General features: G+C 50.7%; 6 protein-coding genes and 1 long non-coding RNA gene across 9 annotated transcripts; 2 read left to right on the top strand and 5 right to left on the bottom strand.

Moving 5' to 3' along the window:
• Positions 1-496: 496 nt before the first annotated feature.
• Positions 497-3,718, top strand: LOC147208136 (uncharacterized). The gene is made up of 2 exons (XM_086108024.1): positions 497-939; positions 1,317-3,718. The coding sequence occupies exons 1-2, from the start codon at positions 831-833 to the stop codon at positions 2,633-2,635; spliced, it is 1,428 nt and encodes a 475-aa protein (XP_085964150.1). The 5' UTR covers positions 497-830; the 3' UTR covers positions 2,636-3,718.
• A 242-nt stretch (positions 3,719-3,960) lies between these two features.
• LOC147208135 (uncharacterized) lies at positions 3,961-5,652 on the bottom strand. The gene is made up of 2 exons (XR_015100561.1): positions 4,577-5,652; positions 3,961-4,510 (listed from the first exon to the last, which is right to left on the bottom strand). It is a non-coding gene; the product is annotated as an uncharacterized LOC147208135 (long non-coding RNA).
• Positions 5,653-5,876: 224 nt separating this feature from the next.
• Positions 5,877-9,127, bottom strand: LOC147208134 (uncharacterized). Of its 2 annotated transcripts, none has more exons than XM_086108033.1 (2): positions 8,776-9,127; positions 5,877-7,164 (listed from the first exon to the last, which is right to left on the bottom strand). In XM_086108033.1, exon 2 carries the CDS (start codon positions 7,122-7,124, stop codon positions 5,952-5,954), a length of 1,173 nt encoding a protein of 390 aa, XP_085964159.1. In that variant the 5' UTR covers positions 7,125-7,164; positions 8,776-9,127; the 3' UTR covers positions 5,877-5,951. The 2 variants fall into 2 exon arrangements, with proteins under 2 accessions (XP_085964159.1, XP_085964158.1); XM_086108032.1 differs by having other exon boundaries at positions 8,630-9,123.
• A 185-nt stretch (positions 9,128-9,312) lies between these two features.
• Positions 9,313-11,288, bottom strand: LOC147208133 (uncharacterized). The gene is made up of 2 exons (XM_086108039.1): positions 10,891-11,288; positions 9,313-10,786 (listed from the first exon to the last, which is right to left on the bottom strand). The coding sequence occupies exons 1-2, from the start codon at positions 11,003-11,005 to the stop codon at positions 9,831-9,833; spliced, it is 1,071 nt and encodes a 356-aa protein (XP_085964165.1). The 5' UTR covers positions 11,006-11,288; the 3' UTR covers positions 9,313-9,830.
• A 12-nt stretch (positions 11,289-11,300) lies between these two features.
• Positions 11,301-16,049, top strand: LOC147208132 (uncharacterized). Of its 2 annotated transcripts, XM_086108023.1 has the most exons (5): positions 11,301-12,202; positions 13,044-13,181; positions 13,307-13,531; positions 14,976-15,100; positions 15,720-16,049. In XM_086108023.1, exons 1-4 carry the CDS (start codon positions 12,079-12,081, stop codon positions 15,089-15,091), a joined length of 603 nt encoding a protein of 200 aa, XP_085964149.1. In that variant the 5' UTR covers positions 11,301-12,078; the 3' UTR covers positions 15,092-15,100; positions 15,720-16,049. The 2 variants fall into 2 exon arrangements, with proteins under 2 accessions (XP_085964149.1, XP_085964148.1); XM_086108022.1 differs by lacking the exons at positions 14,976-15,100; positions 15,720-16,049 and having other exon boundaries at positions 11,302-12,202; positions 13,307-14,975.
• Positions 16,050-18,218: 2,169 nt separating this feature from the next.
• LOC147208131 (uncharacterized) lies at positions 18,219-20,536 on the bottom strand (the record flags this gene model as incomplete). Its single annotated transcript, XM_086106440.1, has 3 exons — positions 18,219-18,882; positions 19,272-19,568; positions 20,422-20,536. Coding segments are annotated over 3 exons (846 nt in total), but the record flags the coding sequence as incomplete, so codon positions are not given.
• A 591-nt stretch (positions 20,537-21,127) lies between these two features.
• Positions 21,128-23,098, bottom strand: LOC147208130 (uncharacterized). The gene is made up of 2 exons (XM_086108045.1): positions 22,684-23,098; positions 21,128-22,191 (listed from the first exon to the last, which is right to left on the bottom strand). The coding sequence occupies exons 1-2, from the start codon at positions 22,808-22,810 to the stop codon at positions 21,419-21,421; spliced, it is 900 nt and encodes a 299-aa protein (XP_085964171.1). The 5' UTR covers positions 22,811-23,098; the 3' UTR covers positions 21,128-21,418.
• Positions 23,099-23,737: the final 639 nt, after the last annotated feature.

The following is a 23,737-nucleotide window of genomic DNA, read 5'->3' as shown; positions in this document are numbered from 1 at the left end:
TTTTGAGTTATCAAAACCCAGAACGTAGATGTCGAGATTATTAACATTTAGTAGATGTAATGGACTACACCCAAAAATTCATTTTTACAGTCCATGACAATCCTTCAAACAACACGCGGGGTGTGGTATTCTCATCCTCATCTGTCAGAACTGCTGACTTAGGACGCAGGAAACGCCAGGGCGGGCGTGACTTCGAAGCTCTCGCCCGAACGCTCACCGACGCGGCAACGGGCGGAGAGAGGCGGACGCTTTTCTTGCTCGGTCGCTTCTCTTTTGGGGGGGGGGGGGGGCGTCAAATGCCTGCCATGGAATGAAGACGAAGGAAAGCTATTCCGGTTCGGGGCCTTGCCCAAATGTGCCGTCTGGCTCTTTCGAGCGGGGCCGGCGCGGGCCGACTCGCCACAAGGTGAGCCAGTGGCGGCTAGAGCGGAATTGAATGAGAGCGGAGCAGCCGCTTTCCCAACGCGTCTTTTGCCTCATTGGCTTTGCCCCTCCCCCTCCCCCTTCCGCTCCCGATCTACTTCCGGGCACCGTTTGGAATGGAACCGTACGGCTACGCTAAATACCCCGCCCCACCCGGGAATTTGTGACGAAAGTACCAAAACGTCGACGACGCGTCCGTAACGACCGAGCTCAAACATAATTCGTCAAATATTCTTGCCCGGCCGGGTAAACTTCTCTGCAAGTCGGGACTTCTCGGGCCCGGTTAGCTTAGCTCGGCGTAGCGTAGCGTCGCTTTAGCTCAGCAAACAAAGAGACGCGCTCGGTCTGTTCGCAAACTCGGCGGGCATCAGGCGTGAGTGGAAGGCGTCGTCGGCTGTCGCGTGAAAATGTGGGCGAGGAGCGTGAAAAAGGAAGAGTATGAGGAGGAGATCTGTCGGAGCGAAGAGGCCGAGCCACAACGTCGTCGTCGACGAGGGCTTGCGCTCCGCGGGGCAGGTTCGCTCATTTCTTCCTCTCTGGTCTCAATTCGCGGGCGGCCTCGCGTGTTGAATGCGTCGAATTGCGCACCATCCCCCACGTACTTTTGCCCGCATCTCTTGGGCTCGGTGGTTATTTCGCCGTGACCGGCAACTCGAATGGAAGCCACGTCAGATTCGCAGGGCCGGGGCTCTCCTTTTGTCGGGATTCACTCGCGAGTCGCCGGCAGTTTCCAATCGCTATGGCCAGGCCGCATCCGCTCTGTCGATTTTGCTCCCAAAGCATTGCGGGGAAAAAAAAAGTCCCCCCTGTAAACCTGGCTCGTGACACACCGCGTCAAACTCATAATCTGAGCTTGAAGTTTGACCCGGCCCGTCTCTGTTTTTGTCCGGCAGACGTCGGGGAAGAAGATCCTTGGCAGCAGGAGCCCGAGCAGCTGAACACGAAGGAGGAGAAGGAGCCCGAGTTGCTGCACTTTAAAGAGGAAGGGGAGCCCGCCCGCATCAAAAAGGAAGAGCGGGAGGATGATGAAGTCACCCGGTTTACAGTGACCGCCGAGAGCGAAGATGCTGACGGAGAAGCCGGAGGACCGCCGACGGACGGCCTCATCGCGCCGCTATCCGATGACAATGACGACGATGAGGAGGAAGAAGACCCCCAAGGTGACACGACATGCCACGGCGACGGAAGATGTTTTCCATGCGCTCACTGCGGCCAAACGTTTTCCAGCAAGGCGCTGTGGAGAGCGCACGACAGAACGCACCCTGGGGAAAAACCTTTCGCCTGCTCAATTTGTGGCAAAAGATTCTCCTTTAAGTCCGCTTTACCGGCGCACGAGAGAACGCACACGGGCGAAAAGCCTTTTGCGTGCTCGGTTTGCGGTCGGAGCTTTTCCGTCAAGTCCAATTTGACAAAGCACTCCGTCGTGCACACCGGGGAGAAACCTTTCGCCTGCTTGCTGTGCGGCAAAAGATTTACCGCCAAGGACAGCTTGATTCGGCACAGTCACGCGAAAACACACACCGGCGAAAAGCCCTTTGTCTGCTCGTTCTGCGGTAAAAGATTCTCCTTCAAGTCAAATTTATCAAGACACGCAAAAGAACACACCGAGGAGAAACGTTTTGGCTGCTCACATTGTGACCGAAGATTCGCCGATGAGAAACACTTGACGGCGCACATCCGAATACACACCGGAGATAAACCTTTTGTCTGCTCGCTCTGCGGTCAAAGCTTCTCCGTCAAGGCGAATTTGGCGAGCCACATGCTGAGACACGCCGGGGAGAAGCCCTTCGCCTGCTCAGTTTGCGGCAAGACGTTCACCGAAAAGAAAGGTTTGGACTCGCACGCGCGCATGCACAGCGGGGAGAGACCTTTTGTCTGCTCGGTCTGCGGTCAGAGCTTCTCTCTCAAGTCCATCCTGAACAAGCACGCGCTCAGGCACGCGGAAAACAAACCTTTTGCCTGCTCGGTGTGCGGTCAAACATTTATCGAAAAGAAAAACTTGAAGGCGCACAGCAGCACGCACAGCGGGGAGAAGCCCTTTGCCTGCTCGCTGTGCGGCAAGAGATTCACTCGCAAGGCCACTTTGGTGCTGCATGCGAGGATCCACAGCGGCGAGAAGCCCTTCCGCTGCAGCGGCTGCGACCGAAGCTTCTCCCGTCAGGGCCAGATCAAGTCGCATCGGTGCGACGGCCACCTGGAGGCCGGGGCCTAAGCCTCGGCTCGGATCTCTCTCGGCCCGCGTCTTCCGATGCGCCGAGTGACGTCATCGCGCCGCGCTTGCCGATTGTTCGGGCGCCCGCGTTCTTTTACTCTCGATCGCGGTTGTTTGTGTTGTGACGTTCATCGCTCGCCTCCAGACGATGTTTGCCGTCTCATTCCTCATCGGTGCAATCAATCGACCGCCCCCCCTCAGCCCCCCCCCCTGGAATCCAAGGCCGTGTTATCTCACCGGAGCGCCCGCATCCGTACCTCACCACTCCGAAATAGAATCGGCCGCGTTAGCGACTGCACCGGCAAACTATTGGCTTCATAGCGAGGTGAACGACATAACGACCAACAGGTGTGCCAAGGCTTAGCACGCCGTCCTCCCCACGTCAGCGGGGATGACTCGAAAAATTGTCCCGAGGTGTGACTGTGAGTGCGAATGGCGGTTGGTCACCGGGTGCCGTTGGCCGTTTCTTTGGCTTTTGACTCAGACTTGAACTTAGTCGAACTGTTTTTTGCGCTTTCTACTGTCTTGGTTATTAACTCATTCAGTACCGGCCAATTCTGGACCAAGTCTGAAAAGACGTTTAAAAACGTCTTTGGGAGTGAATGAGTTAATGTATTTTGGATTGTTTATTGTTGTACGTACTGTATGGTCTTTGCTCCGTGTACAGCACATTTCTAAACAGCGTTAAAGTGCTCGAGAAATGCACTCGACTTGAGTTGAGGGCGTCGCCCGCTTGGCGATGGGCAAAGTCGAGCCTCCTGAATCGATGAGACTTTGTCTGTCGCGCATCAGCCGGCGGTTCTGTACTCGAGGTTTCATTCGTAGGAGCTCTCCGAGGACCCCCGCTGCACAGCGAGCAGTATTGCAACACATCCAAATGCCGCTTGACTCTAAATTCCGACCGTGTATCTACATTTGAAAAAACTCGTCATAAACGCTGTCCACACTGCGCTACCTAGCAATCTAGTCAGCTTGCTATCTGTCTGTCTATCTCTTCGAATATCATCTTGATCTTTTAGCCGCTGATTTCACGTCGCCCCGTTTTGGCGGTTGTGCTTCCTGAATAAATCCCGATGACAACAACTCTCTGGGCTGCTGCTATTTTTCTCTCCTTGGCACTGAAATGATTTTGAAGGGCCTTCCGGGTTGGTCCGAAGTCACCGTCGCTCAAGGTGGCTCGAGGGTTGCTTCCCGAATATTCATTCGCTGTTCTAGGCTGAGTTTTCTTCAAAAGCGTGCCGATGCTGTCCCTGAACCGCTATGGCATCTTTTTTTTTTTTTTTTGCGGCACGGTGAGCTCTCCGTGACGAACTTCGTGCAAGATGTGGGATGTTTATGAGGATTTTATTTTTCGCTTTCTTTGTCAAGGGAAACAAAGACGATAGAGGAAACATTCGTTTGATAAATCTAGAAATGATTTGAGCGAAGGTCGACATTCATACTTGTTCATTTGTGGGTACCGGTTTGCTTATTTTTCCTTTGCGACATAGTCGTAATTTTTGCCCTCCGACTTCCGCTTAAGGTCGACTCGCCAGCACTTTTTTTTTACAGTGTATATATAACCACGTGGTTTCCCGAAGTACTTAGTCCCGATTTAGAGGACTAAGTACTAAAACGACGACGGGACGTCCGTCGCTACGGAACAAGAACTCGTCTCCGCGTGCGTCGACAGCTTCTCAGACGTGAGTGTGACATGGGGTCGTGACTATCAGAGGGCGGGGCTAGGAAGCCATCCGATTGGGATCCTGCGTCACCTTCTTCTGTCACGCGTTGACTTGAGCTGCTGTGCGGAGGCTCTGCCCCTCCGCTCTCCGCACCTCCGACTTGGTCTTCATCTTCTTCGCTCTCCAAAGGGACGAAGGTCAACGCTCACCCCTGCGGGACACAAAAAAGCAGATAAGACGTGCGATAGATTTGCGATCGCTTGGCCAGTTCACCCACCATGAAACGAGACCTGGGCCTCGTCTAGCCTTTTCCCGGGGTAAACGCGAATGACCCGACGAATCCACCTCGTGGCTTCCCACGACGCTCGCGCGCCCGAAGGAGGGGAAGTGACCGCACCTGCTCGGTGGCGGAACACCACTGCAGCTGGTGGCCGCTCGAAAACCGCTTCCGGTCCAGTCGTGAACGTTGTCCGTCGCTCGCCCCGCAGAGTTCCTTTCGGCAGTCGCCTTCTCCCACATTTTTTCTGTCACACATTTTTACGCGACAGCCACAATGCGCACTCGACGTCAGCGGTGAGCAAGTTAAGCTATCCCGAGTGGCTCCAACGTGCACCGAGACCAGTCGAGGCGCGCCCGAAGATTGAGCGAATGTGCTGGCTGGAGTCTTTGGCACTCTAAGCGCAGTACTGGAACACGCCAAATCCGCCCGAAGGTTTTCATTTCCTGTGCAACTTCGACTTCACCTCCGCTCACGAAACTCGATGCCACCGGCAATCCTCGCCATCTAGCGGTAATGGCCGCACACAACACGTGTCGACACGTCTCCCGTGTTCGGAACCCTGCGTACAGTCGAAAGGTTTGCTGCGGGCGGCCTGCAGTGTGGATCATGCCTGACATGAAACATAAAGCAATGCTATTCATCAGCTGGCCAGCAATCGTTTTTTTCTTCCTTTCTCTCCATAGGCACGTACTCGAATGGGAACGTGGGCCGTGGCTCCCATAGTCACGCGTCACCGATGACAAATGTCAAGTCCGTGCGACATGGACAAGAGCTTTTACTGGAATCAATTCCTCCCTGCCCATTTTAGATGTCATTCGTCACATTTCCGCTCCACCGGTGAGCCTCACCGAGCAGTGGTGCAGGCAGGGTTCCATTCTGGCCAGCGGCCTTCCCGTGCGGAGTTTGCACTCCGCTTTCCTCGCACACTCCAAAAACGTGCGCGGCAGGTTCGTGGAACGCGCTAAATTGTCCCGAGGTGTGATTGCAAATGACGATTTAGTCTCTGGCTACGGTTTAGATAATCCATCATCTTCATTTTGTTTTCACGGTGTACGATGTCACTAAAATACCCCCCCCCCCCCGCCCCCCACTGGACCCCGATGAGTGTGCAAAGTTTGTGGAGCATCCCTACATGTTTTGGTCCCACTAAAAGCAATGCATTTGTGTGTGTGTGGGGGGGGGGGGGGGGGAATACAATCATAAAATCATAATCCGAATCATTTCTACGAGTGCGCGTCAACATCTGCGCACCCGCGTCACGACATGAGTCTCGCAACGGAGGGCGCAACAGCAAGGCTTTTCTGTCACTGGGAAATTGTTTTATTGGCTTAGAACTTTTCCAGCTTAGCAAAGAGTCAGTCGACGCAGAGCGTCACCGATTGCCGTCACGCTCACCCCTACACTTGTGTTTTTTCACACTTTGGTTACTGGTGAATCTCCGATCGCACACGCTGCAACGAAACGGTTTCTCGCCAGTGTGCGTTCTCGTGTGTCGCATCAAATTTGCCTTAACCGTGAATCTGTGATTGCAAACCAAGCAGACAAACGGCTTGTCCCCGGTGTGCGTTCTTGTGTGCACTTTTAAGGCTCCCTGATGAGTGAAGCGTTTCTCGCAGACTGAGCAGGCGAAAGGTTTCTCGCCCGTGTGTGTCCTCACGTGCGCCGTTAAATTGGTCTTCGACAAGAAGGCCTTGCCGCAATCTGAGCATGCAAACGGTTTTTCTCCAGAGTGTCTTTTGGAGTGCATCATCAAATTGGTCTTCCGACCGAATCTCTCCCCGCATATGGAGCAGGTAAAGAGTCTCTCTCCGCTGTGCGTTCTCGCGTGCCTCGTTAACGTCGTCTTTCTACAGAAGCGTTTCCCACAGAGCGAACAGGCGAACGGTTTCTCGCCGGTGTGGGTTGCTGTGTGACTTGTCAAATGCGCCTTCTCCGAGAACCTTTTCCCACAAACTAAGCAGGCAAAGTTTTTCTGCCCGGTGTGAGTTCTTGCGTGTGTTCTTAAGATCCCCCTCTGGGCGAATCGCTGGCCACAAACGGGGCAGGCAAACGGTTTCTCGCCAGTGTGCATTCGCGTGTGGCAGATTAAACTTTCCTTGACAGTGAATCCTTTCCCACAACTTGAGCAGGTAAAAGGTTTCGCTCCAGTGTGTCCTCGCATATGTATTTTTAAGTTCCACTTCACACTAAATGTTTTCCCGCACTGGGGACATTTCCAGCGTTTGTCATCTCCATGATTTTCCTCCTCCTTAATATGAGATTGCGAGGTGACATTGTCACAATCAGATAGTGGCGCGTCGGGGTTGCCAGGTGGGGACTCGCCATCACCTTCGCTTGTCCCGTGTTGAGTCGAGTTGCTTCTCGGCGGCCACTCCCCTCCGCTCGCCTCCCTCGCACCTCGGCCTTCATCCTCTTCAGTCTTCAGGGGGACGAAAAGGAACGGCGACGTGACGAGAGCCTCCTCCTCTTCCTCTTTCATGTGAGTGGGCTCTTCCTTCTCTTCCTTGACAGCACGAGGGGGCTCGGGCTGCATTTGCCTTTCCATGGCGCGCGCTTCCTCCGCCGTCGACGGTTTTCAATGGCGTCTGCGGGACACGAGCAGACAAACAGCCGTTTGGTTGAGTCAAGTAGCTTTTTTTTTTTTTTCTTTTGGTCAAGAACAAGGAAAAGTCTTGTCTTTGTTTGTCGTTAAGGCTCGCTTTCTAATCCGTATGTTGGTGTAGCGCTCAAACGGGGGTGCCCAAGTCCGGTCCTCGAGAGCCCCTCTCCCACCTGTTTTCGATGTTTCCCTCCTCCAACAAAGCAAAGTCAAATGGCACTGTGAAGGAGCGGACTTGGGGCCGCCCTGCACTTGGATGTTCTGGCCGACACGCTAGCGAGAAGACAACGCCATTTCCCAAAACTTGCGATGGAAAAGACGAGCTCCGGTCGAGGTGCTCTCATACACGCAACTGAAACACATATTTCAGTAACTTGTTCGAAACATTTTGCAGTCAATTTTTCCTGCTCTCTTGGCAGACATTTTGCTTCAATTAAGTACAGTACTGGTCCTTTTTTTTGCAGCAGCAGCACACCGTCGAGGGTTAGCTTTTGATAGCCTGGCCAACCACAGATACGAAGGAAGCGCGCCTGGGGAGCAAGCGGCTTCGTCCAATCAAATTCATTGACTTGCTGTGACGTGGCCTTCGCGCGCAACGTCATCCTCATTCAATAACGGCCCGTGCAGAAAGACGAAACTGTACTCGAACCAGCAACACTTCGGGTCCTGAAAACGCCAGCGGCTGACGGGAGGAGTTTTTGGTGACGTCACGTCGGCTGTCGGCTTCAAATCGCCGTAACGGCGACGAGGCTGCACCTCCAGGCGAAACTTTGGGCCCTTGACCATTTGTTCCTTTCAAGATGAACACCGACCGGTGACGTTTATTTTCGTTTTCAAAGTTTGATTTGGACTGCGTGTCGAAATATACTGGCGCCTTGCTGTACTCTGCAACAAGAGGTGGCGAAAAGCAAGGACACTGCCCTTCATAGGAGTAAATGTGTGCTTTTGTTGAAGCGGTGACAGCTAACGCGGGCCAAACCAAGTTCCCGTAGCTGAACCAAAATCGAATTTAGCTTTAACATGGAAAATCAGACCAAACGTTCTTGACTGTACGAGTTTTCCCGGAAGAGACGACAAATTCGGAACGGCGGAAGCTGACGTTTTCAGGCCGACAAGGAACGTACGGACGATCGGTCGTCACCCTCGCCATCACACGAGTCTCTTCACTCGGGGCGCCGACGTCGTGCGGTTCTTTCGTCAATGGGTGGCGCTATTACTCCAAAAGTCTCGCTGTGAGAGACGATGAGAAATGATTGCTGGGAAAATGTGATTTTTCTCTAACGCGCCAAGCTACCGAAGCTAAGTGCGCATCGCCTTCGTGTAGGACAAGCCAGAGGCCGCGGGGGGGGGGGGGGGGGGGGAAGCGGTTTTCCCCGACCGCCATTGTGCCGTCGACGGTTCATTTTTCGGCACTGACGACTGTTCCCGAGCCCAATTTCGCTGCTACAAACCGAATCCGTTGCGGTTCGTTTTCGATGCCACGAAGTCGACGGCCGCGGAGCTCCCACGCAGCAAGCCACTCGCCGCTCGCCGCTCGATTCCCGACACCTCTTGGAAAGTCGGACCCAAAGAGTAGAGCGTCAAAAGTGGAACCTACCTCCGCCCGCCCTTCTGTCGTCCCGGCGCCTTTTCTTTTGCTTCCACGAACACTTAGCCGTGCTCAGCGATCACCACGGCTCGCAACCTTAGCTTAGCAATGCGAAGAGGCGAGTTTATCCGGACACCGAAGCGTCATCGTTCCTGCTTTAGCCCAGCAAAGTAGTGACGGGCCTTTTGGGGCCTTGCAAATACATTCGGCACCTCCAGCGTCGATGCTAGCAGCTCAGGCCGAAGTCGGTTTCGAGTTCTTGTCCCCTTTCATACAACTTCCGCTCATGGAAGTCCACGACCGAGGCGGTACTGCCACCTAGAGGTCATAAAGAGCACCCGGCACGTCCGCTCTGACGTTCCCCAGAACGCTTTGCAGTCGTGTGGTAAACATTTGGACAAATGAGGCGGCAGCTGGATCTTAAATGTTGCTGCGGGGTTGTGTTGAGGCCACGTCTGACCTTCAAAAGCATTCTCAAAAGTGGACGAGCAGTCCAAGTACCGCAGCCTGGGGTGCAATGAAAAAAAGGAGGACAAACGCCAGAGATGAAGGCGAGCGAGAGGTGGCTGTCGCTACCCCGGTTGAATCACACGAGGTCTCTCCAGCGGACGGCTCGCAACCTTTATTCAACAGCCGGAAGAGCTACAATACAAGCTCAACGGGAAATTCGATTCTTCACTCCGACGGTATGTTGCGCACGTCCTTTGACGTAACATCTGAAATGAATGACCTTCAGCTTCACTTTATGAGGCTTTGTAGCCTCGGAAAAGCAGCGATACTCTCTGTACGTCTTACGTGTCAAAAAAACGAGTTCTTTTTCACGAAATCATTCCTTCCGAATGACTACTTGAACATACGATGTAGAATGGTCCATCTCTACTTAATTGGACAGAAAATATTTTGCTCGTTTTCGTGTGTGGAAGAGACGACTTTGATGCAGTAACACAAGCCCCGACAACCACTGGACCACCTCAGCTATTATTGTGCACAATCTAATTTCCCCGTATAAGGGAATACTTCACTGAAGAGCAGCACGGACTGTTTTTTTTTCCCTTTCAGCGGCTTCATTGCCGGCTGCTCTTTTCGCCAGCACATTTGTGTCTCTTAACGTCACGCTTGAAATGAAACCTTTTCTCGCACTCACCACAACTGAATTGTTTCTCCTCAGCGTGTGTTTTGGAGTGCGCTGCTAAATTTGTCTTCCGGTTAAAGGTTTTCCCACAGACGGAACAAGCAAAAGGTTTCTCACCGGTGTGGGTTTTTGCGTGCCGTGTTAAATTTGTCTTTTGAGTGAATCGAAGCCCACATACCGAGCAGGCAAAAGGTTTTTCCCCGGTGTGTGTTCTGTTATGTGTCGTTAAAATGGTATTTCGAGAGAATCTTTGACCGCAAACTGAGCAGGCAAAAGGTTTCACCCCAGTGTGTGTCCTTGTGTGTATTTTCAAATCTTCCTTGATGGAGAATCGTTTATGGCAAACTAAGCAGGCAAAAGCTTTTTCTCCATCGTGTCTTCGGATGTGCCTCGTTAAGTTTGTCTTGATCGAGAATCCCTTCCCACAAATTGAGCAGGCAAAAGGCTTTTCTCCGGTGTGTGTCCTCGTGTGTCTTTTCAATGTGGACTTATTGTAAAATGTTTTGTCACACTGGGAACATTTCACACGTTTGGTGGGGCACATCGTAGCACCTTTGGAGGGTTCCGGTTCCTCCTCCTCCTCCTCCTCATCGTCATCTGTATCAGGAGCGTGTGACGTGGCGTCGTCGCTGTCTGTCAGCGGCGCGAAGAAGGTGCCTGATGCAGATCCTCCACGGGGCTCTCCGTCAGCTTCCTCCTCATCCTCATCTTCACTCTTCACAATGACCGTCAGTGGAAAGTGGGTGACGTCGGCTTCCCGCTCTTCCTCTTTAATCAAAGCGGAATCCGGCGCCTCGCCTTGAACTTGAGCGGGGTCTGGCTCCTCTTCCTCTTTTATGCGGGGGAGCTCCGGCTCCTGCTGCTCACAGCGAAGCTCTTGGCTGACGTCTGCGGGATACGAGGAGACAAAAACTCAGGTTTCAGGAGGGTCACGCTTGGCCCAAATCAAGTCTCACGTTGCGACTTGGACGCCGCGTCAGAAATGTGCAAACCTGCTTCGTGGAGCCCAACTCGGTCGTCCGGTGGGAACGTTCGACGTGGTCGCCGCTTCTTTTCTTTTCTTTGACAGAGTTCCTCTGCGCACCGCGCCGTTGGTTGCGCACACATTTTACGCGACGTTCACACTCGTCTATTTGCTCTCCGCGACACGAGCCGCATCGGCTCCTCTTCGACAGCGGCCAGCCCGCTAAGCTAAAGTAGCTGAAACGGCTTCCCGAACCGAGACGAGTTGCTCCCGACACGAAGACTCGAAGAACGGTGTCTTATTCTGGTGACGTTCAAGTCATCGTGGCCCTACTTTGTCGAAACTTCGCGGCGCTCCAAACGGACTCCTTAATGAAGTGCGTCGTGTCGATCGTTTTAGCGCTTCTGCTAGTGCGGCGACGCGGGAGGACTTCCGGGTCAGGAGGGGGGGGGGGGGGGGGCAAGATTCGGAGACGGGAGAGGTAACGTACCGTTTAAGTGTTGGCGACGCAGACAGCGTCCTCAACGGCTCATATGAGTTTGGCGGTCGGTGCAACATGAACTCACAATGTTGTCCACTTCTCATTGTGTATTTCCTTAACTCTAAACTCGACATACCGTATCCACTTGCAGCACTTATGTTTTGAAAGCAGACACCGAGCTCCTTCGAAATCATCTAGACCAGGGTGAGGTCAGCGCGTTGTCATATTTGGCCTTCGGCGAGCAAGTCCGGTGGCGCGGAGCGCAGCTTTTCGACCACCGTTGGCTGGACTTGTTCGGGATTTAACCGAGACGACGCTTCACGAGTAAGTCAAAGAAACAGATAAGTAATTAAGTACATAGAACCGAGTGTGAGTGCGCGAAGACCCTGGTACTCGCGTCTTAGTTTGTCTAAGCGGGCTTGCCGTACTAATTACGCGAAAGTGCTACTCTTGTCCGCTTTTTGTTCACGCGTCGCTTTATGCGCGCCATCGAATCATTCGGAAATACCTCCGAACGCCCCGAAGCCTCGACCCAGCACGGCGGCCGTCACTGGACAAATACACCCATCATGAACTCTTCGCGTCCGCTCAAACTCGTCTCCGGTGCACGTCGAAGCTTGTCTGTCGCCCGAGCTAGCTTAGGTTAGCTTGCTAGCCGCTAACAAAGAGACGCCTTTGAAAGCTGCGCAGCAATCAACGGAGACCGAGTGCGAGCGTGGCCGTTACCGTGGGGAAATGTGTGCGAACGTTGTGAAAGGGGAGCGCGAGGGGGAAGTCTGTGGAGCGAAAGATGACAACGAGCAAGAACGTCGACGACTGGACGCTCTTTTCAGGCCTCAGGTTGCGTTCCACCGAGCAGGTTTGTGCATTTCTTTGGCTCGCTTCTTCAGTCGCTGCATTACGGGGGGTAGAACAAAGTCACTCGTGTGCGAGTGAGTGAGTCCTAACTGGAAACCGTGCGAACATCGAACAAGTCAAATCGAGTCCGCGCCAAATTTCAAGTCGATTCAAATCATCCCCAAAAAACTCATTGCAGTGGCAAGTCAGGAAAGTGCACACGACCTCGTTCGCAGTCTTTGGGCGCCGTATCACATCAGCAATTCTCTTCGCACACGTAGAATGGTTTTTTTTTTGGTAAACAAATGCAGATATTATCATAGCTCCAACGCGTGTAAGCACGAGAAACATGCCGGGCTTAGTGGCATTTTTTAAGAGCGCCGTTTAAAGCGTTCGGCTGCCATGACCGCAGCGTTCGAAAGTGGAAACAAGGATTATGTTGTTCACACATTCGAACCTTATTTCTATATGCATTCCAAATGCCAATTCACGTCTTTTGTAATCATTCAAATTTGCCAGAGGTGTTCATAACACTCTTCTCTGTGCTGTGTATGTAAGGCATATGGGGTTTTTTCTTTACAGTCTTTCGCACCCATGTTAGGACAGTGGTCCAGTTTTGTTTTGCACTGCGCAATGACAATAAAGTTCAGAATTCTAAACTGGTGTAAAGACAAAACAAAGCGAATTGGTCAGGGAGGCGGCCCCGAGGCGGACAGCGAAACTGAAGGAGCTGCAGGAATTTCTGCGAATCACCGGCTTTTATGCAACAAGACTATTTAATCTTCTTCATATGGCTGGCAAGACGGCAGCTTCATCTATCGACTGGAGCGAACCTCGTGTGTTTGTCTTCTTGCGTCCTGCAGACATCGCAGGAGGAGATCTTGGTCTCGAGCGGCAGGAGCCGGAGCCCCCAAACATCAAAGAGGAAGAGCAGGAAGCTGAAATCACAGAGTTTCAAATTACAGGCGTGATTGTGAAGAGTGAAGATGTTGACGAGCAAGGTCAGTGATCAATGCCTCGTTCCGGGCAAAGAGAGGATCGGCATCAACAAGTCCCCAGAGGAAACTTGAAAGAGCAAAGCTGGACTTTGCTAAAGCGTGCACGTGTGTCTTCTTGTGTCCCGCAGACGTCAGTGAAGAAGATCTTTGCCTTCAGCATCAGGAGCCCGAGCCCCGGCGCGTCGAGGAGGAAGAGCACGAAGATGGTTTCGCCCAGTTTCCATTGACTGTCATCGTCAAGAGTGAAAAGGGTGACGAAGACGCGTTTGAAAGCGCCCGCTCGCAGATCCCCTTAGCTCCACTCTCGGATGGCGACGACGTGACAGCACACTCTCCTGACACTGATGCCAATGGTGACGACATGACATGTCACACTGACAACAACAAACACTTGGCATGTTCTCAGTGTGACAAAACTTTTTACAACGCGTCCACGTTGAAAAGACACATAAGAACACACACCGGAGAGAAGCCTTTTGCCTGCTCCGCGTGTGCTAAAAGATTCACTCAGAAGGGCCATTTAATAGCGCACACCAGAACACACACTGGGGAGAAACCCTTTGCCTGTTCGGTTTGTGGCAAAGGCTTTTCCAGAAAGGGAGATTTAAGAATCCATTCAAGAACACACACTGGGGAGAAACCCTTTGCATGCTCCTTTTGCGGCACAAGATTCAGACAGAAGGGAGATTTAATAGCGCACACAAGAACCCACACTGGGGAAAAACCTTTTGCCTGCTCAGTTTGCGGCACCAGATTCACTCAGAAGGGACATCTCATAGCACACACAAGAACACACACCGGCGAGAAAACTTTTGCCTGTTCGTTTTGCGGTACCAGGTTCACGCAGAAGGGGGACTTAAGGATACACATCAGAACACACACCGGGGAGAAACCTTTTGCTTGCTCGGTTTGCAGCTCAAGTTTCAGCGTGCGCTCAACATTGATTCAGCACATGAGAACGCACACGGGCGAGAAACCCTTTTCCTGCACCGTATGCGGTAAGAGTTTCTCGAAAAAAACAAATTTGACGGCGCACACGAGAACGCATGCCGGCGAGAAACCTTTTGCCTGCTTAGTCTGTGGGAAAGGGTTCACTCAGAAGGGGCATTTGATGGCACACACGAGGACGCACACGGGGGAGAAAACATTTGCCTGCTCCGACTGCGAGAAAAGATTCACTCAGAAGGAACATTTGACATCACACATAAGAACGCACACCGGCGAGAAACCATTCAGTTGCGGCGTGTGCGAGAAAAGATTTCACGTTAAGCGTCAGGTGAAGAGACACAAGTGCGCCGGCGTGAAGGTGGCCATTGGATCTGCCGAATGAGCTCGAAGCGGTGGGGCTGCGTTGGGAGTCATTGACGCCTTCCCCAGTCAGTCATCGCTTTCGAAGGATTTTTATGTTCGTGGGCTACAGGGTCAAGTTCACTCGCTAAGTCGAAAATGGAAACGCATCGTGTCAATGTCGTCATGAGGTTTCATTTGAGCTTGTCAGCACGCACTGACAACAGAACAGAGCAGGAGGAACATATTTTCTTTTCAAGTTGGCCAAGATGAACGCAGGTGTTATTCGCATGCTTTGATAACATCGACGTTCCGAGACAGATGAGCCCAAGCCCGCGCAGGGAACTGAACGGGGAGCATTTCATGGACGTGAACGAGAGAAAGGCCAAATAAGAAGAATCGGCAAAGTGCCCCCAAAATGAGCCGCGCTGGGGCAGGCTTTAAAAAGTGCCGTCCGAGAACACTTTTGATTCTTGCTTCCTGTAAATAAAATTGTCTTTGTCCTACCAGCTGGTGTGAGCGGAGTCTTCCTTCAAAAACATCTCCTGATCATTTTCTGTCCCGGAGGAGGGAGAAGATACAGCACGAGCCCGGACTGTTCTCGTTGGTGGCTCCCCTTAGCCTGAGGTGGAAAGGTACGGAGCCCCTAAGGTGACATGCAAGAAGAAAACAAAACCGCTTTGCGTTCCCTTGAAAAGATTGCGAGATAACGCAAACTTTTCTTTGCAAGGGGACGCTTTGTGGAAATGCGCGGTTGATGTTCTTCCGGGTAACTGAAAACAACAAAGTTGGAGCGTTTCACCCGTTGGAACTTTACTTTGAAATACAAAGGCGTTAGATCTGTTCTTGAGTTTAAATACGGTTTCCAAGTCCTCCTCCATAATTCGCTCCTTCCCCAAAGCGGTGTTTCCCGTGTCCCCGTTAACAGTTCTAAAAGATGGTTATTCCACAACCCTGGACTGCTCCCTGCGTGTGCGAAGATTTATACGCGTGCATGACATCGGTGCTAATTTCGGTTAGCTCATCTACTTTTTACTGGACGATAGCATTTAGCTCGTGGACCTTCCTTGTTAAATCCGCGCCCGTTTTACACGAGACACCATCTGTGGGTGAGAAACAAGCTGAACTTTTGCCTCTGATTTGGAGAAGTGGTTAAAAAGTGTCCTCGTGTCAAATGTTCTGCTTGTAATTGTCATAATCAGTTAATTTATTGACTACAATAATTAATCAGTGAATCATGCATCCATTTTTCAGTATGAGAGTATGCAATCCAAAAATCCTGTCCGAGCCGAATGAGATGACCCGGAAGTTCTTGGAGGAGAAGACCGTTTGACTGCTCTAATTGTTTTGGAAAGGTGCCTGGATGCAACCTTTCGGGCCCTTCCTCCCGACCAACCTTATGAGCCCGAATTCTTTACGGCCGCAACATTTAAAGCAACAGGACAGCGACCGAGTTGTCAGACAGCTCGAAGACTCTCTCGTCTCACGCTGAAGAAACCTCCGAAATCAATTCGAGAATGGGCACTTACAAAATTACTGAAAAACATCACCAGCGATGCCCGCCGCAAATAAATTGTATCTGTACATTTCTCATCTTGTTATTCATCGAAGATTTTGCAGGTATAGTCCGCCGTCGCGGCATGACGTCAAAATTGTGGCGGTTTATTCGACGCGGTGTTCTTTCCTTATTTGGGAAAAGGATGCATCCTTTTATCGCTCTTCGGCCTAATGACGTCATGCAACGCAAGTCAAGGCAAGGCGATGGAAAAGTTCGGAAAGTTTATTCGAAGAGGCCAATGAGCGGCCAGATGTTTGTCCTCGCGTGGTTGCCGTAGTTTGCGATCAACATGGCCGACATGTTACGCATGCGCACTGCAGAGGGTTCGCAAATCGCGGTCCGGACGTGGCGTTTGACCAAATGAAATTGTTCCTGAATCAGTACTGCACAACCCAACGCCTCGACGCTACGCGTCCTGTTTCTACGAACCGGTTTTGAAATTAAGCCTTCGCGTCCGGATGAACTTGTCTGTCTGCACATCGAAGCTTGCCCATCTAACTTAGCTTAGCTTGCCGGCCGCTAACAAAGAGACGCGTTTGGTAGCAAGGCATTGCTCAAACGACTAAGTGAGTGCTAAGTGTTGTGACTTTGGCTTGAAAATGTGCGCAAGAAAGACAACGGAGTACGAGCGGGAACTTTGTGGCGCAAAAGAGGACATCAAATCACAACCTGACCGTTGCAAGTCGGAACCTGGAGTTTTCTTCCACGCGACGGGTTGGTTGAGTTCGTATTACCACTTGTTCAGTGGCGACGTGCTTTTTGTCAAGTCAGCGGTGTTGTCTATCTATCTATCTATGCTCACTCTTTCCATTCTTTAGTAAGCAGTGTTGAAGCCGTGTGTCCCTGTGACGCAATGTCCAAGTCTCTTACCTTCATTGGAAGGTTAAGTGTCGCATTGCCGAAGAAAAGTTTGAGGGCGGCAGGTGACAAAACTGTCCCGAAGTCATTTGTGCCACCGAAAAGTGTCGTATATCGCAATCGTATCCATTTCGATGACTGTACCAGATACCGAAAAGGTCGGACCTGGCTGAGGTCGAGTTTGGAATGTCACACGGTTCAATGAGGAATCTTTTTGTCTCTGTAGATTCAGATTCCGTTTGTTGAAGACATTTCCCTTTGAATCGTGTAGGCTTGTTCTCTTCGCGGCATTTGATCTTCAACATTGCCAAACCTTTTTCGATTGAATAACACACAATGTCAAAGTCACATTTTGTTTTCTCACTGAAGATCATCCAAGTTCCGGCGAGCAGCAGGAGCCGCAGTGCGTCCAAATGAAGGAGGAGGAGGAGGAGGAGCTACAGCCTCGTCACTTCAAAGAGGAAGAGCAGGAGGAGGAAATCGGCAAGTTTCCATTGACTGGAGTCAGCGCGAAGAGCGAACTCGTCGATGCGGGATCCCGGGCGGACGGCCTCCTCCCGCCGCTTTCGGACGGGGACGCCACAGCATCCCGCTCCTCTGACACTGGCAGTGACGACAACGATGACGACGAATACGCGCAAGGTGATTTAACACGACACGCTGACAACAAACGGGTGGCGTGTTCTCAGTGCCACAAAACCTTTGTCAACAAGTCATCCTTGAAAAGACACACGAGGACTCACACTGGGGAAAAACCTTTTGCCTGCTCGCTTTGTGGGAAAAGATTCTCCAGGAGGGGAGATGTGACGAGCCACACGAGAAAACACACCGGGGACAAACCTTTTGCCTGTTCGGAGTGTGAGAAAGTATTTTCGAGAAAGGGAGATTTGACAGTTCACACCAGAACACACACTGGAGAAAAACCTTTTGCCTGTTCACTTTGCGCTAAGACGTTTTCTCTCAAGGAAAGCTTAACAAGACACACAAGAACGCACACTGGCGAGAGACCGTTTGGCTGCCCGGTTTGTGGGAAAAATTTCTCCCGAAAGGGCCACTTACGAGATCACTCGAAAACGCACACTGGGGTGAAGCCTTTTGTCTGCTCGGATTGTGGGAAGAAATTCTCCTCGAGGACACATTTGACAAGACACGCCAGACGACACACTGGAGAAAAACCTTTTGTCTGCTCAGATTGCGGGAAAAGGTTTTCGACCAAGGGAGAATTAACAGCTCACGCGAGGACACACACCGGGGAAAAACCCTTTGCCTGTTCACTTTGTGACAAAAGGTTTTCGACGAGCGACCACTTAAAAACGCACACCAGAACACACACCGGGGAAAAACCATTTGCCTGCACGCTGTGCGGCAAAGGCTTTAAGATCAAGAAAGAATTGAACATACACACGAGAACGCACACCGGGGAGAAACCATTTGCGTGTTCATTTTGTGGCTCCAGATTCAGACAAAAGGGACATTTGAAAGCACACAGAAGAACGCACACTGGAGAGAAACCTTTTGCCTGCCCGGTTTGTGGGAAAAATTTCTCCCGAAAGGGCCACTTACGAGATCACTCGAAAACGCACACTGGGGTGAAGCCTTTTGTCTGCTCGGATTGTGGGAAGAAATTCTCCTCGAGGACACATTTGACAAGACACGCCAGACGACACACTGGAGAAAAACCTTTTGGCTGCTCAGATTGCGGGAAAAGGTTTTCGACCAAGGGAGAGTGTTGTTCTTCATCATCATCCTCATCGTCAGAAGAGTGTGACGTTATGCCATCACTCTCTGATAGCGCAGCCAAGAGGCCGTCTGGTTGTAACCCTTCAAAGTGCTCCCCGTCGCCTTCTTCACCCTTCACACCCACACCAGCCAATAAAAACTCGGAGAGTTCATCGTCCCGCTCCTCTTCTTTCACGTAGCGGGTCTGCGGCTCCTCACCCGCTTTCATGGCAGGGAACTTGGGCTCCTGCTGCTCGGGGCAAAGATCTTCATCGCTGATGTCTGCAGCACACAAGAAGACAAGATGAGCTCAAGTCAAGCTCTGATCGGTCAAGTCTCGTGTGCGACGAGGATGTGTTCGTGTTTAGAAATGTGTTGACGATGTTTAAGAGAGATGTTAAGATATCCTTTATTGAGCCCTAGAGAGGAAAGTCGGGTGTTAGAGCAGTTCCAATATATAAGAATAGTTGAACTTCAAATTTCGATGAACTTGAGAGTGCCCCGCTGAAAATGAGGTGAAAATTGCTCATTGAAGAAAAAAAAGCTCTTTCGAGCCGTGAATTTGTCAAGTATGTTTCTCTGAAGGTGCTTCAACCTGTGCACGCCCGCGGTGACTTGTTGACTTGCGCCCCTGCAACGTCGTCACGAAACAAGAGTGGAAAGGAACAAACCTGCTGCGCGCAGCTCATCGCGAGGCTGCCTGCGAACAGCCTCTCCTCGTTGTCGTTCGCTCTCTTTGGACCGACGGATGTCCTCCTCGTACTCTTCTGAAAGTGGCGGTATGAAGCTGTCTGTTTGCGCTTCTTCACCTGCTTCACTTTTCACAAAGACACCAGTCAATGGAGACTGGCTGATTTTGCCCTCCCGCTCTTCTTCTTTGATGCGTCGGGTCTCTGGCTCCTCTTCCTCTTTAATTTGGGGGGACTCCGGCGCTTGCCGCTCACGATGGAGCTTTTCTTCACCGAGCTCTGCGGGACACGGGAAAACAAAAGTCGAGATTTGCTCAGTCAGGTCTCAAGATGGAGCTTTGAAGTTGCATTTCATTGTCTCGAATGTTTTTCACAATGTTGAAGAGAGTAGAAGATGACCTGAAGAAACCGACTGCCTCTAAGGTAAAACAAGAACACTCCAGCTGCATTGTAGCAAGCTTTGCAAATGAACATGACCTGAAGGTGACTGACCACCTGAATGGCTGAAAATTCCCCCCAAATAAAATGATTCCCAAAGGAATGATGAAGGAGTACATAGAAATCCACGCAAACGTAACGTAAAAGAGCAAATGCAGAAAGACACAGCGAGAAGTTCAGGGAGCCGGCAGGCTTCTGTCATGATTGGGTTTGGGACCAACAGGCGGCGCTGTAGGGCTCCCCCCTGCAGCTGCACACCTGTTGGTCATTAGGTAATTAGTGCTTTAAAAGGACTCCCAGCCCGAACACTCAGCGTCGGGTCATTGTTTGCCCTTTGCTACTGTCGCGTTCGTTTGTTTGCTGTTCCTTTGCTGCTGTCAGGTTTGTTTCGGTCACGGTTCTGTTTTAGCTTCAGTTGCTATTTTTGTTTGCTACTTTGGACTATGATTGTTTTTGGATTTTGTTTTCTCAATACACTTCTTCAAGTTCACCCTGCTCCTCCCTCCTGCCTGCTTTTTGGGGTCCACCACCACCTCGCAACGTGACAGCTTCATCTTCGGGGTGGCAGATACTTGAACATCACGGTGTGGTCGATAATGTCACCGAAACAACTAAAAGGGATTCCACAAAAGGCAATCATATTTTAAAGAAGATGACATTGGGGGAAACAAGCGAGAGGAAGAAGTGAACAAACCTGCTCCGCGGAGGATAACCCGAGCTTCCGACTTGCAAAGGTGATGTTGCGGCTCGATCTCCTCTTCTGTTGCGCAACGTTCCTCCTTGTACCACGCCGTCTTTCTTGCACACAATCACAACACTTGACGCTCACACTTGATCTCTTCTGAGCGAAGCGTTGCTGACGCGCGTCTTAGTCGTTCGTTCGCGGCTAGCAACCGAAGCTAAGTTAGCCAGAGAAGCCCGAACGCGCACCCGGACACGCTAATGCGGACACGAGGATTGAATCGCGAAGACATACTACGTCAAGGATTTTCTTTTGTCTGTCATCAATTCAAGACGCGTTTAGACGCAATCTTCAGTACCCATGCGCAACGGGTCGGCCGGTATTGGTAGCTTGCTACGGCAACTACATTCAGACAAAATACATCTCTGTCCCTGAAAATCAACTCGGCTCAACTGTATTTATGATCATCCATCCACTCACAGACTTGGTGTGTGTTTGTTTTTATGTTGTTCACGGTCATATATTTACGTTTTGACCCTCTTCCCATCCAAAGTCAATTTCTTCGCAGTCTAATTCTTGAATAATTTAGTTCATATCAACTTCATGGTTGTACAAAGTGCATGGGTTGCTTGAGGGATTTTAGTAGTAGTACAAATCCTCCACACAAAGCTTTTACAAGACACACTGACTACAAAAATATCAAAGACGCAACAAAGAATACAATAATGTAGTTTTGTTTAATAATTCACATCATACATACTGTTAAGCATGTGCATTTCCATTCAAAGCTTTGTGACTACCGTGTTCCTCATCAGCCTGCTTGTGTCTCTTGACATGAACCTGCTGGGAGAATCTTTGACCACAAACCGAGCAGGCAAAAAGTCTCACCGGTGTGGCTTCCCGTGCAAGTCTCCCGTGTGAGAGACATTTTGACAGGAAAGGGAGCAGAGAAAAGGTTTCTCATCAGCGAAAGAATCTTAGGCCACAATCTGAGCAAGCAAAGGGTTTCTCACCAGAGTGCGTCACTGCGTGCTTTCGGAAAACCACCGTGCAAAAGAGTGTGTGTTCTGTAGTGGTCTTTTAAATACTCCTTTCTACTGAACCTTTTCCCACATACCGAGCAGGAAAAATGTTTTTCTCCAGTGTGCGTTCTTGTGTGCCTTGACAAATCTCCCCTGTGAATGAATCTTTTCCCACAAACTGAACAGGCAAAAGGTTTTTCCCCAGTGTGTGTTCTAGTGTGAACCGTTAAATCACATCGTTGAGTGAACCTTTTACCACAAACTGAACAGGCCACAGGTTTTTCCCCAGTGTGCGTTTTTGTGTGCCTTGTTAAAGTGCTTCTTTGAGTGAATCTTCTCCCACAAACTGAGCAGGCAAAGGGTTTTTCCCCAGTGTGTGTTCTTATGTGTCTTTTCAAGTTGGACTTTTTGACAAAGGTTTTGTCACACTGAAAACATCTCACCGGTTTGTTGTCAGTGTGACATTCCGTGTCGCCGTTTGAGTGTTTGTGATTGTTATCGTCGGTGTCAGAAGTGTGTGGTGTGATGTCATCCCCATCTGAAAGTGGAGCTAAGGGGCCATCAGTGTGGGACCCCCCGCAATGCTCTCCATCGCCTTCTTCACTCTTCACACTGACAGCAGTCGATGGGAACTTGCTGATCTCATCCTCCTGCTGTTCTTCTTTAATGTGAGGAGGCTCTTGCTCCTCCACCTCCATCTCTCTAATTTGCAGGGACTCTGACTCCTGCTCCTCGGGATGGAGATTTTCTTCCCTAATGTCTGCAGGACACAAAAGGTTCTATAGTCAGGCTTTGCTCACGCAAGTCTCATGTTGTGACTTTGACATTCTGTATTATTGCATCTGAAAAAAAAAATCATACTGAAGAAGTTCATTGAATTAAAAGTACAATGTCTTCAACAAAGAAGAATACAGTTGGTCACCCGACGAACATCCGATTTATGAACAATAATAAACAGGTTTATGCTGGAGCGTTCACATGGCTCTTGCGTTTGCATTGCAGCCCTACGAAATGTGAGCATTTTTTTCATGGGCGCAATTGAAAGCAGGTAACAATTTCATATCAAGACGAACGGCAACCGCCCCCCACCAAAAAAACAAACAAACGAACGTTTAGACTATCAGGGCACACGGAACATCATTGCAAGAACATTTAATTGGACTTGACGCCCGCTTCGGGGGATCTAGTACGACTTTCGGATGTTAATAACGCGACAAGAATCCGAACGTAAAAAAAGAAACAGTGAACAAACCTGCTCCGAGGAACACAACTCGAGGCTCCAACTTGCAAAGCGCATTCAGTAGGTGACGTTGTGGCTTGATGTCGTCTTCTGTCCTACCAAGTTTCTCTTGGTACTCTGCCGTCTTCCGCGCACACATTTTCACGCGACAATCACAACGCGTTGCACTCACTTGATCTCCCCTGGACTTGACGTTGCTCTTTGTTTGCGGCTAGCAAGCCAAGTTAGCCACAGAAACTTCAACAAGCATCCGGGCGAGTTTAGGCGGGCGCGAAAAGCTGATTTATTCTGTTTAGTTCTCGTAACGCGGTGAGGGACGGAGTGCGTCGAGGCTTTACTTGGGTCTGTGCTAATTCAAGAAGCATTACAGCACTCGGTGGAGCGCATGTCGTTAGCCGCGGTTCGCTGCACTTTCACAATCCGTACTGCGCATGCGTCTTGGTCTTCTTCTTGTTGAGTTGTTTTTTTTTTTACGGCAATTGGCAAACATTCACGTGCATCGCCACCGCTCGACGGGAGAGAGTAGGCGATTGTTTCCTGGCCCAAAAGAGGGCGCCATACCGTTCGATGCCACAGCCACGTGGACCGCGCTGCGATTTAAAAGTGTTCAACCAAATGTACCATCTGTTTCTCTCGCCAATCCTCTGCGTACGAATATAGGGAAAAATGTCTGGCACATTACAAAGCCAGTAATAGAAATGCTTGCGCATTGTTGGCTATGCATGGTTGTAAGAAAACCTTTTATTAGTCTCGCAATGGAGAAATTCCCAATTCACGGCAGCAAAGTTATGAAAGGAAGAAGTAGAGCAACAGAATAGAGGAGCTGCTGGAAAGGCAGCCACTCTCGCGGCGCCATTTTGAAGTCAAAATAACACAACACAACAGATAGGACACAGACAGTCGTGCAATCTTCACCAATTTTCTGCATACACTTTGTTGTCTGAAGCAGGGGGGGAGACGTGTTCTCTGTTATCCAACAATTACTCACCCCAACTAAATTCAGTGAGCCCAAAACGGACTCTCGTCACTTTTATAATGATTAGTCGATTCAAAAACAAAACTATGT

This window comes from Hippocampus guttulatus, chromosome 3, assembly GCF_054856545.1.
Source record: "Hippocampus guttulatus isolate MCC_2025c chromosome 3, RoL_Hgut_1.0, whole genome shotgun sequence".
Lineage (NCBI taxonomy): Eukaryota > Metazoa > Chordata > Actinopteri > Syngnathiformes > Syngnathidae > Hippocampus > Hippocampus guttulatus.
Note: the sequence above shows the minus strand (reverse complement) of the source record. Positions and strands in the feature narration are given on the sequence as shown.

Coding starts and splice junctions, on each gene's coding strand:
- LOC147208133 (XM_086108039.1), bottom strand. CDS start 11,005: ATGTGTGCGCAACCAACGGCGCGGTGCGCAGAGGAACTCTGTCAAAGA. Junction 10,787..10,890: donor AGTTGGGCTCCACGAAGCAG/GTTTGCACATTT, acceptor CGTATCCCGCAG/ACGTCAGCCAAGAGCTTCGC.
- LOC147208134 (XM_086108033.1), bottom strand. CDS start 7,124: ATGGAAAGGCAAATGCAGCCCGAGCCCCCTCGTGCTGTCAAGGAAGAG.
- LOC147208132 (XM_086108022.1), top strand. CDS start 12,079: ATGTGTGCGAACGTTGTGAAAGGGGAGCGCGAGGGGGAAGTCTGTGGA. Junction 12,203..13,043: donor GGTTGCGTTCCACCGAGCAG/GTTTGTGCATTT, acceptor TGCGTCCTGCAG/ACATCGCAGGAGGAGATCTT. Junction 13,182..13,306: donor TGAAGATGTTGACGAGCAAG/GTCAGTGATCAA, acceptor TGTGTCCCGCAG/ACGTCAGTGAAGAAGATCTT.
- LOC147208136 (XM_086108024.1), top strand. CDS start 831: ATGTGGGCGAGGAGCGTGAAAAAGGAAGAGTATGAGGAGGAGATCTGT. Junction 940..1,316: donor GCTTGCGCTCCGCGGGGCAG/GTTCGCTCATTT, acceptor TTTGTCCGGCAG/ACGTCGGGGAAGAAGATCCT.
- LOC147208130 (XM_086108045.1), bottom strand. CDS start 22,810: ATGTGTGCGCGGAAGACGGCAGAGTACCAAGAGAAACTTGGTAGGACA. Junction 22,192..22,683: donor AGTTGTGTTCCTCGGAGCAG/GTTTGTTCACTG, acceptor TGTGTCCTGCAG/ACATTAGGGAAGAAAATCTC.